The following is a 14,231-nucleotide window of genomic DNA, read 5'->3' on the forward strand; positions in this document are numbered from 1 at the left end:
GCTAGGACGGCCATAGCTGCATCGCCGGAGGCGGTGCGATCAGTTTGGCATCCGAACTCGCTAGCGGACGCGCAACTCCTCTGGTGGCACGCCGAGCATCGGGACACACCATGGATCTCGTTCGACGAGGCCATGGCACACCGTTCCCACCGTGCAAGGCAACGGGCACGGAAGGCGGCGGCAGCCCTCGCAGGGGCGGACGTCGGCGAGGCGGAGTGCATTGTCCGGCGCCCCGTATGGCGCATCAGTCCGGGCGCCGCAATCGCATCGTGGTGGTGGACGTCGGCATCTCGTTCCTAAATGGATCCATCATCGATCTAACGTCCAACGGCACCGTTCGGGTTCCGGTCTCCGAGGAGAAAGAGTAGGGCATGGGAGACGGCGGGGCCTTGTGTACCGTGAGCCAGCTTGCGTCCCATGCTCTACCATACCTTGCCGACGACTGGACCAACACTCTGAGGAGCGCAGCCGGCTGCCGGACATGGCCAGGGCAGAGCCGAGCGAGCGGGGAGTGGAACCGGACGAGCTCCGCGTAGATTAGGTTTCACGTTTCACGTTACATTTAATAATATAGATTTGAGATTTCTAGTTTGAGGCATCTGGATGTGGAATGCGTTTTTGAGGGGTGACCGGTCACTGTTCGCCGACGCGCCTGGGCACGTCCGCGGGCATTTGAGGGGATGCTCTCACTATAAGAATATCACACCTTTATCAAGCAAGTGATGTTGTCAAACATGTGATTTGTTTCATGCTGGGCTGGAGGTTCAACCACCCTCTTAACCATTCAACCGCATGTTGAAACTCATACAATCTGTATCATTTTTTACGGGATGTGTACTGTTAATGAGGACCCACCTAGCTAACACTACCAGAGATATGTCACTAGAAACGGTTTTTCATGGTCATCGACTTGGTTTTGCCTACCAATTGATGGTTAAATTAAGTCGCCAATAAAAAGACGAGATCAAAGATCAACTCACATAACCTTCTGAGATAGAGATTTAAAACACACATAGAATGGTGATCTTATGCTCGAATGCCGCCCTGCCACTGCAAAGGTCAAGCCGCCGGTATTGCTAAAGAAGCTGCCACCGCTTCTTAGCTTCGGCCTAGACAAACGTTCCTCTTGTCACATTGGCAGTAGTAGATGCAAGGGCTGCTCCACCTCTCAATATGCTCCTCCTGGCAACGCATATACCCAGTACCCACATGTGTAAGGAATTGGTGGTCCTCGTCGAACATGCTGAGGCAACCCTAGTAGACATGGTGGAAGAAGTGGAAGGGAAGCGGAGAAATGAGTGGAGGGGAAGGTCCTCAAGGGATTTGGAGGGAGAGGGAGACAATGCCGCGAAGACCAATGGGGGTAATAACACGGTTTTTGTTTAAGAACCACCTGTAATATAGGACTATTTTTAACAAAAATCATATGCGATCACCTCTTTAGGACGATTCCAGAAAAAAAAATGCATATGTGATGTAAATTCTGGGAAATATCTATGATGGTGTTGTTATCTAGCACACATGAATTTAATGTAGAACTGCATGGTTTAAACTACATATAACATTGTCTAGTTGGAAGAGAAAGGTGTGGTAGCTCCCGGGTATCCCTACATACACATGAACAGTAAATTAAAAAATAGTAAATAAAAACATAAAAATCTGAAACATTGCTACAGAAAATTTTCTCAAATGTTTTTGGTGCCTGCAAAATTTCATCAAGAAATATCATGTAGAGAAAAGTGTACACATGACAAACAAAAATCAGTGCTCAAAACTTTGAGCACTGAAATCTTTTTATTGTGTAGAGCTCCTCGAATGTTTTGTATGCATGAAATCACAAGCACTTACAAAGTTTGATCATATTTGATGTCGCAAAGTTTCAGAGTTTATGATTTTTTTTGAATTTACTGTTCATTAAGGGTGTGAAAAGACATTCTCCTAGTAGGAATTCCATGCATCCATTGTTTTGAACACCTAACTCTGGAAACTAGCAAATAGCGTAGGAAAGTATATATAAATCATTAATTAGCTAGTCATGCGTGCGAGGTCACTCCTTTTAGAAAGGTCGTGTGAGGTCATTTGCCAATGATCTTGTGCATGATTCATCAGACCTATAGACTTTTCCAAATTATGTAAAATAAAGTGCAGGGTTGAATAATTGCTTGGGCGTCGTTACCATGATGATGCGCAAACGGAAAGTTGTCTAAATCTATATGGCAACCGGATCATGCATGGAACTACATCATCATCAGGTATACGCACCATCAGGAGTACTTCAAGTTGTGCACTTAATTTGTAGTGCATAAATAAGATGCACACCATCCATGCTTCTTTATTATATACTACATGTACATGACGCAAAAAACACTAGGGCACTGACCATGGGCGCACCAGCTAGCAAATTAGTTAGTTGAGTATTGCATCGTCAGATTAGTTTAGTGCTTTTACTAGCTACTAGTACATGTACACATGTAATGCACGAGAGCTGTTGTCGTTTGAACAAACAAAATGGACCGAACTCACTTTTTGTTTTGTACATATGCATGCGCTGATCTAGGAATTTTGCAACTATAGGTAATAAAAGACTTTTGGTTTCCGGATAAATGTTTTATTCCATTTTAATTTGGTCCTTTGTGTAAAAAAAAGAGTAATAGTATATACTAGTGGCCTGTTTTTAAGATGTCATATTATGCTAGAAGATCCTATGGATGGATGGAGGTGCGTAGCTACGTAGGGTCCATTTAGATACCGAAGCAACCTCGATGGACGTTCATAGAGCAACTCTAATAGACTCCGCAAAACACGTAGATCCGCAAAATTTCAGCGAGTATGCGGGCTCGGCTCAATTTTCCGGTCAGAAAGAGCCCGCATACTCGCTCGGCCTGCAAAAAAATTTGCCGCGGCCCGCAAATGGCACGCCCCAACCGCAATATCTACAGTTCCATGACTCGTTTGCGGGTTGAAACACTATCCCCCGCCGCCCCCGAGCCATGCGATTCCCCACCCCCTTTCTCCACATTTCTTGCCGCCAGCGATCACCTCCCCGCCTCCAGCCGCCATGTGGGGCCGCATGTGAAGCTCCGGACGCGACTCCGACAGCAGATCCGACAGCCGAAGCGACCCGGAGCGCGAGCGGCGCATCCGGTCGGACGACGCGAGGAAGCGGGGCCCGGAAGTGGACCAACCGCGTCCTGTCGCCGTCGGCGAGCTTCCGCGTCCGCGAGATGGAGGAGTACGACCGCCGGCGCGTGTCCTTCTCCTTCACGAGATCTTCGTACGCCGGGAGCTCCTCCTCTTCCGGCACGGGCCTTCTCCCTGTGAAGAGAGAGCGGTCAGAGGACGAGGAGGAGCCGGAGGAGCTGGACGAGTTCGACTTCGTCCCCGTCAAGGAGGAGCCTGCTGCGCTCGGCCGCCGCGGAGTCGTCGGGCCAGAAGACTACGTCGACGCCGTTGCGCCCGCCATCGCCGAGCGGAACGTGCGCGAGGAGGTGGAGCGCCGGCGCCATGCCAAGGAGCTCGAAGACCTCCAGTGGCGGCTGACGGTCGCCGCCAACCTCGCCGCCAAAGAGAAGGACGAGGAGTGGCGCCGCATCCGCGAGGAGAAGAGAGCGAAGTACATCGACCTCTGCAGCTCCGTCGAGGAGGATTGAGCGTCCTTCTCCTCCACGGCGTCGTCCATTGCCGCGACCTCGCCGCCGACAGATCCCACCCCCTCTAGTACTTGTATCAACGTAGTATGTAGTATGAACTATGTTTGTAGTGTTTGATCATGTAAAATCTTTGTAGTATGTGCTGAACTACTCGCATCAACGAGGTGCAATTTTTCCCACGAAAGTGTTTCTTCAAATTATACAGTTTTAGATACGGTTTTTGTTCGGCCGCACTAGTTTTTTATCCACAAACGCGATCTTCGTGAAACTGCAAACGCGTTTTGTGGGTCAAGTTTTTGCGGGCTCTGCTAGAGTTGCTCTTACCAGACATGAACAGCGAGCTATCTAGGGACCAAAACTCTAGCTCCATGCATGTCGCGTCCATAATCCTTGGCTCTATATTGTATGCATCTCTGCGTGTGCCAAGGTCCAATATATATGTTGAAGGAAATCTAGCTTGCACTTCAATTCTTAGTCGTATCCGCCTCACCAGTTCCTCTCATCCATAATCATTCGTGAAGAAAGTCACCACTTTAATGGATGAAATCCTTTTAAGGCTAACGCCATGCGCAACACATATTGCTAGCTCGCATTATTGTATAGTGTACTTCATCTTAAGTAAGGCGTGCGTGGAACACATTTTGACCCAAGCGATCTAAATAATTCCCCGCTGAAAAGGAACTAAATAAACTTGATACACATACAACATTTATATCAATATAAAAAGACCCAAAGGAACAGATCCAATTAATCTCGGCCATCAAATCATGTCAATCCAACGGCCTAGATTACTTTAATGTTAAGCGCTCAACACGTTAAACGTGCGGTTAATTTCATGTCAAATATAGTGTTAATCACATGATAACATGCAAATAGTATTCTATTTAATATCCACATGCATTTAATATACTCCCAAATTAACTTGCATTGCACGTACACATTGACAAGTAGTACTATGAAGTTACAGAACATGCGGTAATAATTCGTGAAGAAAGTCACCACTTTAATGGATGAAGACTTTTTAAAGCTAACGCCATGCACAATATATATTGCTAGCTCGCATTATTGTATAGTGTACTTCATCTTTCGACCAAAGCGATCTAATAATTTCCCCGCTGAAAAGGAACTAAATAAACTTGATACACATACAACATACTATGTAGTTACAGAACATACTCAATTGTTCTGGCATCGAAGATGGTCTAGTGCGCTAAGAGCATGCCAATTTTCAGGGCAAAATCACATTCGAGGAGCCCTCAGCCAAAAAAAAATCAGCTCCAAACAGTGTTCTTTTTAAAAATTTCTTTGAGACCTGAGATTTTTCTTTTCCGCGACCTCCTCGAATGTCATTTCACCACAAAAGTTTGCACGCACATAACACATATTTATTGCTTTCATGCCGATTTTTTAATATTTGTTGCTAAATTTTATTTGAATTTACTGTTGACGCCCAGGTGCAAATGCACCTTGTCACCGAACGGCCACACTCAAGAACATGTATATATACTGATTGAACTCCCCGGTTCTCTTTTTCCAAATCAGAAAGGGACCAAGAGAGTCGCCGTGCAGGGCCCATCAAATGTATACAGTGCTCATGCATGGGCAGAGCCCATAATAATCCAACGCGGTGTGTGTAGTGTTCATGCATGGGCAGAGCCCATCTGGATGATCCATCCATATTTATCATAATTCTAAATAAAATTTAGCGCCTCGTTCAATGTGTCAATTGATTCAAGTGATGCAAAGAACTGCCGCTTTGTTATCAAATTCTTAACCATTGTCAGATTGTATGGTTAGGATGGGGGGGTGGAAGTGGCTCTGAACAAAGGTGGAGAACATGCGTAGAGTGGGCAACACATCGGACTTGTGACATAAAGAAATGTCCAAGCAAAATGACTGTAACCATCAAGCAACACTAGATAATATTGATAACTAGAAATGCTAGTGATCGGCGAGGTCCATACATCACAATGAACAAGCTGAAATGGAAAGTATGGTACATGTTCTGACGAACTAAGAGGTAGATGCACACTTTTGCCTAACTGACATGCAGGGGCAATTTTACGGTCAGGGCACCCAGGGCACGTGCCCCGGCCCGATGCAACTACGTTCCTGAACGCTGGCGACTTTCCAGGGTAGTGGAAATCATCAAAAACGCTGAAACCCAATGATCTCACGCTAGCTAAAAATACGATAGCTTATTCAACTGGGCCAGCTTGGGGAGTTAGTTACCTTGCTTTTCGGCCTTGCAACAACCAGGGAGGTTATAGGCCCATGTAGTCCTTTTTTTTATACATGGGCTACAGCAGGCCAACTCTGTTCGTGAGGAGAGACATAAGGGGATCGATCCCAGTCGCTGGCTACCTTTGCTAGCTTGTTCCTCTACGTGAGATGAGAGTAGCAACTCCAATTGATGATAGACATTGGTGACAAATTGCAACAAGAAGCCTTGAGATGAGAGTATAAATGCATATGGTTTCGAAATCACTAGTTGAGAAGTACTCATTGCAAAGATAACTTCAACCTTCCGAGGTTGCGACAAGTAGCGCGTTGCATGTGCGCTACTTTTCGGGAGTTTTCCCTTTTTTTCATAGATCCGTTTATTCAAAATGTTTTATCTCTTAAACCGTGCGTCCAAATCTCGAACCGCTTTTACTGTTGGATTTCTCGCGTCGAGATATTCAAAACTAGATCCCTTGTTAATAGGTTTTGACGAACTTTTTTTCATGAAAAACCCGGAAAAAACCGGACGAAAAAACAAACTGGGAGCATGGTTTTTTCCCTTCCCGAAAGATGCACGCCCGTGCCTCTCACGAAAGCACAACCATGCCTCCCGCGGAAGCAAAACCGTAACTCTTGCGGAAGGAAAAAAAGAAAAAAAAACACATTTTTTTCATTTCCGAGGAGGCACGGCCATACTTGTCGCGAAAGCATAACCATGCCTCTCGCCGAAGCAAAACCAAGACTCGTGAAAAAAAAACAAAATATTTTTTTTGTTTCCGGGAGGCACGACCGTGACTCTCGCGAAAGTACAACCGTGCTTCTCGCGGAAGCAAAACCGTGACTCTCGCAAAAGGAAAAAACAGAAAAAGCGTTTTCTTTTTCGTTTCCGAGAGGCATGGTCGTGACTCTCGTAAAAGAAAAACCGTGCCTCTCGCGAAAGTACAACCGTGCTTCTCAAGGAAGCAAAACCGTGACTCCCGCAAAAGAAAAAAAATAGAAAACACATTTTTTTCGTTTTCGAGAGGCACGGCCGTGACTCTCGCGAAAGCAAACCGTGCCTCTCGCGGAAGCAAAACCGTGACTCTCGTGAAAGAAAAAAAAAAGAAAATGCATTTTTTCGTGCAAAAAATTCGGTTTTTTTTGTCCAAAAGCTAAGGAAGACCAGTGAAAAATCAAAAAAACCGTTTAGAAAGCCTCAAACGCGTGCGAAAAAAATCGACACGTGGCGAACGGCTGAGAGCACACCAAGTGGCGCTGATCGTTGTGAGGCTCCCGGAGGAGTGCTCATCAACTAGTTGCTCCCATATGGTTTTATTCAAGCATGTGATACTCGGCTTTATCCAATCATTATCTCCACCACTGCTGACATGACAAGGGGATGCACTGGTGTTGGCAAGCGAGGATGACTGGAGCGTGCGTTCCAGAGCGTCACCGCTGAGGTAACCAAGGTGTTGATGCCACAGATCGCGGGAGGCGGCAGTGAGGACATGATGCGTTCATGTAGAAGACGGCGTGGACAACGGGTAGAGATCGTCGTCAGCGGAGTTACATCAGAGGATCGCCCTCTTCATTCTTTGATCCTTTATAGAAAATGCAAGGTGATCAAACTCCACATTAACAGGGTTATCGCGAGCAAGCTTTTTAATCGAGATGAGGTTTTTGATGAGGTGTGGCGACACGAGGACATGTTGGAGGGGAGGGGCGAGGTATTGGTAGGTATGCGGTGGTGGGCCGTGTGCATGGCGGCGAGCGAGGAACCGTCGCCAACTACAGTGTTAGTGGAATGATAGGGGCCAGAGGAGGACAACATACCGGATGAGGACACCATGTGTGTTGTATCATTGGTGTCAAGGTACCAGTCGGACCCCGGTGGCGATGGTTGTTGTTGCTTCAGAGTCATGGTGCTGAGGGCGTGCACAAGCGCACTCTAGTCCCACGCCGGTGTGTTGAGGCTGCGCTAGTGGGAGGCGCGCCATAGAGAAGATGAAGCTGCACAGCGCCAGCTTGCCAGACAGTGGACAGTTCGTAGACATGTTGAACGGGCGCTACAGCGTGATGAGCAGCCACCCCGGCGAAGGGGGTGGCACAACGGGGTGGGAGTCGAGGATGCCGTCTTTGAGAGCATGTGGACACCACGACACTGGCCACGTGTGCACCATGCTTGTCCACGGGGTCGGTGTAGAAGCAGCGGGGCGAGGTGGAGCACCCCCGCCGGAGTCTGATGAGCTCCCCCACCGTTGTGCGAGGAATGACCTTCCCTAGAGGCCTTGCCCTTGCCCTTGTGATGACCGCTGCCACCGGAGTTGCGATTACCACCACCGCCACCGCTAATGTTGGTGTTGCTGGGCACGCGGCCGACATGCTGCTCCATCTCAGTGGAGAACTCATCGGATTGCCAGCTCTCCTCGAGCAAGAGGAAGGTGCGGCAACGGAGGAATGAGAGGAAAGAAGTCTGCATGGTAAGGATATGCACAACATAGCGATAGCGGGGGTGAAGACCATGGAGCATGTTCAGTACCCGATCGCAATCGCTGACCGGTGCCCTAAGGTCGGCAAGCCGATCGACACACTCTTTGAGTCTGGCGAAGAAGGCGATGATTGAGGACGCGCCCTGCTCGATCCAGAGAAACTCGATGGAGAGAAGAACCTGCCAGTGCTCGCGGTTTTCCAGGAAGAGAGAGCAAATGGATGCACATACATCGACCATCGTGGTGCCTCATTCATGATCTCCGCGATGACGCAATTCGAGAGACATGAAACGATGTGTTCATCATCTTGGAGCCAGACAGGATCAGTAGGCCGAGGTGGTCTGGCGATATGATCGGTGATAACGTATTTCTGGAACATCACCTCAAACAAGGTGCACCATTGAGAGAAGTTTGGTGGATTGTGGGAGAGAACCAAAGGAACATGCAGATGGATGAAAATGCCGGCGAGGGGGAGAGGTTGGGAGCCGCTAAGGTGGACGGGGCAGTGGTATCCAAGAGGTGATGGAGAGGTTGGGGAGCCGCCATGGCGAGGTGGCAGAGTGAGGAGTGCAGTGGAAGAGAAGGTTACATACGAGGGAGGTAATCTACGTCTGATACTATTTGATTTGGATGAATGAATGGCAATGAGACCTTGGGTGCTGCCATGGTATTGCATTCTTTATATAGGTTACATGTATAGAGAGGTGTGAGAGTGTGGTCTACGTGCATGGCGATCGTGTGATCATGCATGACGTGCAAATAGAGGGAGAGAGAGGGTAGGTTGAATGCTAACAATCTCTACTATCAAAGGAGGATCTGTCATCGTCGTGCTGGTTTGACCTCCCGCTCCCACCACCCTAGCGATCCCTCGCCTCTCCTCTCCTCCCGATCCAACGCGCACGATCCAGATCAGCCAGGGAAAGAATGGAAGAAATGCACGCCCCGGTCAATGCACCTACCGTTCGACCTTCTCTTTCCCCTTAAGACTCTATCCCTGCACGTACTCCCTCCGTTTCTTTTTAGTCCACATATAAGGTTTGGTCAAAGTCAAGTTTTGTAGAGATTGACTAACACTGGTGGAAAAAGGGCCTTTGGTCGCGGTTCGCAACTGCCATTAGTCGCGGTTGCGCAACCGTGACCGAACGGGCGCGACTAAAGGCCCCACCCTTTAGTCGCGGTTGCTTAAGAACCGCGACTAAAGACCCGTCCACGTGGGCGCCAGGCGGCCGTCGGGGCGGAGGACCTTTAGTCGCGGTTCTTCTGGCCAACCGCGACTAAAGGCCGCCACAGGTTTAGGGTTTTAGCCCCCCCCTAAACCTGTTTTCTGTTTAATTTGTATTGTTTTATTTCTTTTGTGCTTTATTTTAATTTTGAAGGAGTTTCACATATTCTACGGTACTACATACATGCATATGAATGTACAATTTCAAACAAATTTGAAATTAGAACCAAAAAGAATTCAAGAGGAATATACAATATATATTCAATATCATCGGATGACCATATACAATTTTGAACAAGTTTCCATACATAATTTAATGCATATAAAGTTCTACGTCCTCGTAATGGTGTTCTCCTTTAGGATGGAGGACTTCCCTCCTGAACCATCCAGCTAGTTCCTCTTGAAGTGGTCGGAAGCGAGCTTCTGGACTAAGCATCATCCGAAGGTTATTCCTCTGAGCATTGGTATCACTCGGAACCCGCTCAGAGGTGTATCTCCGGATCATCTCACAGACATAGTATGCACATAGATTGGTCCCCGCTGGCTGAATATCCTCACCATTCTTAGCCTTTGCCCTTTTGAATTCTAGCTCTTTTTTGAATTCACCGACCTTTGTATCTACGAACTGTCTCCAAACCCTACGAGGCAAAGAAAATTAAATGAACAAGAGAGTTATTAGTTACTTGATATTAGGAAATGAACGAAATAGGCCGATCGATATAGAGAGCAAATGAATGAAAATAATTACTTCTGCAGCATTCTTCTCATGTCGACCCAAAGCTTTGGATCCTTATTCAGAGAGTCGTGGACGAGACATTCTGAGGTGTCAACTTTAATTACTAGCAGAATCCAGTGGAACCTGCGGACACGATACATGCACAGTACGTCATGCATAACTCATCGATTAGCCGGCCACATACCATGCATGGAGTAAACAAAAGAGAATGTGCTCAAGACAGAAACACTCACCCAAAATGGTAAGGAAATAGAATATCACTTTTGAGTTCCTGCTTTGTAAAAAACTGCCACAGGTCTGCCTCCATGTCGGCGGGGTGATGCTCCAACACATATCCATTAACGATGTGTGGGTCAATGAACCCAACATCATGGATGTTCCTTACTCTGCATTCCTTAATCTTCATTCTGCATGTATAATAGCGGACACAACAATATAGTTAGGACATATATATAGTGCAGGCAATATGAACGAGATGGGGTAGAAATAAATCACTTACAGAACGTAGCAACTGATGATAGATTTGTCGAGCTCGCGCAGATTGAAAAGATGGAACAATTCACTCAGATGAATTTGTACATAGTAATGTTTGAAGTGATGCTCATATCTAACTTCCGCATAAATATATTCTTTGGCGTTTTTATTTTTTATGTAACCCTTGTACCATTTCAGCAGACCTTTCATTTGTGGAGGTAGATCCTCTTCCTGCGCAGGCTCGACGAGAGGCCCATTCTTCACATATGTAATTACTACCTCCTTCACTGGCGCCTCATCAAGGCCTAACAGTTCACGAAGAGTAATACCTAAGTTGGCCGCTTGTTCTCTGGCACTCATTACAGTCAATCCATGTGTTGCCGCAGCTGCTATGATATCGGGGTCATCCGGACCGGCGGCTTTCACTATAAGCGGGGCAATCGATTGTTTACTTTGTTCCCCGAGCTGGGCAACTCGTTTCCCGCTTTTTTTACTTTCTAATTCCGTTTTCTCGGCCTCCTCCAAGGCTTTGTTCTCCTGGTTCTTCGCCCGCTCTTTCTTCTCCTTCAACATGAGTGCCTGCCTACGAAGTTCACGTGCATAGTCGTCAGGCAGATTCTTCGCGGCTTGGGACGGTGTGCTCAAAAATGACTTAGCCCACTTCTTTTGCTCATCAGAAAATACTGGCTTGGGCTCGGGCTCTCTTTTCTTCTTGCAGTTCGCCTTCCATTTCTCATGATCAGCAGCCGCGGCCGCGGCAGTTTCCTCGGCACTACGTTCCCAAGGCCTTGTGGGGAGAGGCTTCAATGATGGCTCCGGTACCTTTGTGGTCTTAGGTACATAAGGGTCCGGGTTAATAATCCAGGACTGCTTCTGCTTCTTTGCCGGAGGTGGATTGGGGGGCGGCGTCTGATCACCCGCCGGACGAGGACTGGGGGGCGGCGTCTGATCACCCGCCGGACGTTGTGGACTGGGGGGCGTCGGCTGACGTGACGGAGGTGTAGGTGAACCGCCACCACCGTATGGGGGTGGACTTGTTGTCCTTGGCGCCTCGCCTGGAAACTTGATAAACTTCTTTTGCCATAGAATGAAATGGCGCTTGACATCTCCAAGTCTTTTCTCCCCTTCAGGTGTAGCAATGTCAATCTCCAGGTCCTCAAACCCTTGGACTATGTCCTCCACCGTGACACGAGCATAGCCATCTTGAATGGGGTTGTTGTGGTGGAGTGCTCCAGGTAAACATGGTAAAGCACTGCCGATGGCTACCTTCATGGACATGTTCCCGATAGGATAATACAGATGACATTCTTTCATCTCCTTTATATCGTCCACGGGGTAGCGAGGAGGCTCCGGTGCAGTAATTTCGACCACCAGAGGCTCCGGTGCAGTAATTTCGACCACCAGAGGCTCCGGTGCAGTAATTTCGATCGTCGGTGCATCTGCACCAGCCGGTGGGGCCTCCGTGGAAGCCACACTGCTTCTCCGCTGCTGGCTTCTGAGATCCGCTGGATGATCTTCATGCTGCGCCCGAGCTGCATCTCGTTCGGCTACTAGTACACTCACGGTTTTCTTCATCACATCCATTTCCGATGCCAACCGCGCCACAACATCTGCTTCCCGATCCATCTTTCTCTTCCGGCTTCTGTAACCGTACGGGTCATCGTTCTGGGGGAACCCTATTTTCCACGGAATGTGCCCCATGCCTCGTACACGTCCTCCGTGTTCAGGATTCCCGAGGGCTTTTGTCAGCGCGTCGTTCTCTCTGTTGAACTTGATCTTCCCCTCTTGAGCATCCCTCATTGCGTCAATAAGGGCTTGGGTGGGTTTAATTATTTTGCCCCGGTAAACACGGTCCCCTGTCTCCGGGTTCAGCGTTCCCCCATGCCCGTACCACCAGCTTTTGGCCCTTGGGTCCCATCCCTCCGTACCTGGACGGATTCCTCGTGCCCTCAGCTCGTTCTCCATCTTCTCCCACCTAGGCTCCCAAAGGCGATACCCTCCTGGCCCCATAATATGATTGTACTCCTTCTTAGCCGCATTTTCCTTATTTTTTTTCGATATTTGAATGAACTGCTCCGATTTCTTTTGCTTCACAAATTCTGGCCAATCATGTTTCAGTTTCTCATATTGTCCTTTGAAATCCAGAGTCTTGTTCTGCTTGACAAAGTCATGGGCTAGATTTTGCTTGAATTTCCGGAATGCGTCGGCCATCTTATGAAGAGCGAACTGTTTGACTAGCCTCCTCCTCTCCTTGTTTTCCTCAATCTTGTTACCCTCCTCATCGAATTTGTTGTATTCCGGAGGTAGAACGAAATGTTCCATAAGCTTTTTGAAGCAATCTTTTTTTGTTCTCTTATCGACAAAAGTGAAACCAGCAATTCGTGCCTTCTTTGGCTTATTCCACTCCTGGACGGTGATCGAGACGTTGTCTCTAACAATGGCTCCGCATTGGTTGACAAACTTGGTGGCGTTCTTACGGGGCTCCAGCGGCCTGCCGGTTGCACTGTCGACAACCTCGATGGTGCATGTTTCTCCTTGTTCCATCGTCTTGGTTGCGCCATGCTTTGACGACGTACTCGATTGTTTCGACGATCCGGCCGAGGGCTAAAATAAGAAAGAGAGTCGCGCGCGTTAGTCCACACATATTTATTCAAATCAGTTAGTTTGTATCACCAGAGGCTCAATGTATATATATATACCTCGGCGCCGGAGGTGGTTGCTACTTCCATTTGAAGATCGTCGTTTATCGACGTTTGTTCGGCATCATCTTGCTGACGGCGCCCTTCATCTTCACCGTCAAGGTTCAGATAAGAAGAGATATCATCTTCTTCTTGTCCGGTCGGCACATATAGAATATCGCCGTTTATGATGCCGAACATATGTGCTTCACCGTCCGGATCATAGTTGTCCATAATCGGGCCAGCTCTATCGTCCGCCATTATGTCAGTCCTGAAAACATGTAGTAAAAACAAATTAATTAAGTGAAGAAGGGGGGCGGTGGCGGTGGCGGTGGCGAAAGGGCGGTGGCAAAAGGAGGGGGCGAGGAAGGGGTGGGAGAGGGTGTCGCGGTAGAGCGCGAGACGGGGCGGCAGACGACGGCGTCACGGAGAGGGAGGCGAGGACAACACACATTTATAACCCTCGCCGTCCCCTCTCGATTCCTAAAAAAAAACACCGCGCGCATCGCCGCCCCCCTCGCCGCCCCCTCTCCGTATATACGTTTTTTTTGTTAATTATCAAATTTTACGGTTTTTTTTGTTAATTATCAAGTTTTAAGTTATTTTACCGTTTTTGTTAAACTAATTAACTAGTTAAAATTAAAAAGAACAAAAAAAAATTCTCTCTCTCTCCACGATCTCGATCGCTCTCTGTAGAGCAGCGTTGAGGGCGGCGAGGCCGGCCCGAGGTGGATTGGGGGGCGGCGTTGAGGGCGCGAGGCCGGCCGGCGGCGTTGAGGG

The 14,231-nt window shown here is 48.1% G+C and overlaps 1 protein-coding gene across 1 annotated transcript in view; it reads right to left on the reverse strand.

Annotated features, from left to right (window-relative positions):
* Positions 1–7,418: 7,418 nt before the first annotated feature.
* LOC123106216 (carotenoid 9,10(9',10')-cleavage dioxygenase-like) overlaps positions 7,419–14,231 on the reverse strand; it is a 42,791-nt gene continuing 35,978 nt past the window's right edge. The window contains exons 14-15 of the mRNA XM_044528442.1: positions 8,127–8,325; positions 7,419–7,453 (exon numbers count right to left, since the gene is read on the reverse strand). Coding sequence (XP_044384377.1) covers positions 7,419–7,453; positions 8,127–8,325 — 234 coding nt within the window. The remainder of the gene's footprint in view (positions 7,454–8,126; positions 8,326–14,231) is intronic.

This window comes from Triticum aestivum, chromosome 5A (assembly GCF_018294505.1).
Source record: "Triticum aestivum cultivar Chinese Spring chromosome 5A, IWGSC CS RefSeq v2.1, whole genome shotgun sequence".
In the NCBI taxonomy this organism is placed as follows: Eukaryota; Viridiplantae; Streptophyta; class Magnoliopsida; order Poales; family Poaceae; genus Triticum; species Triticum aestivum.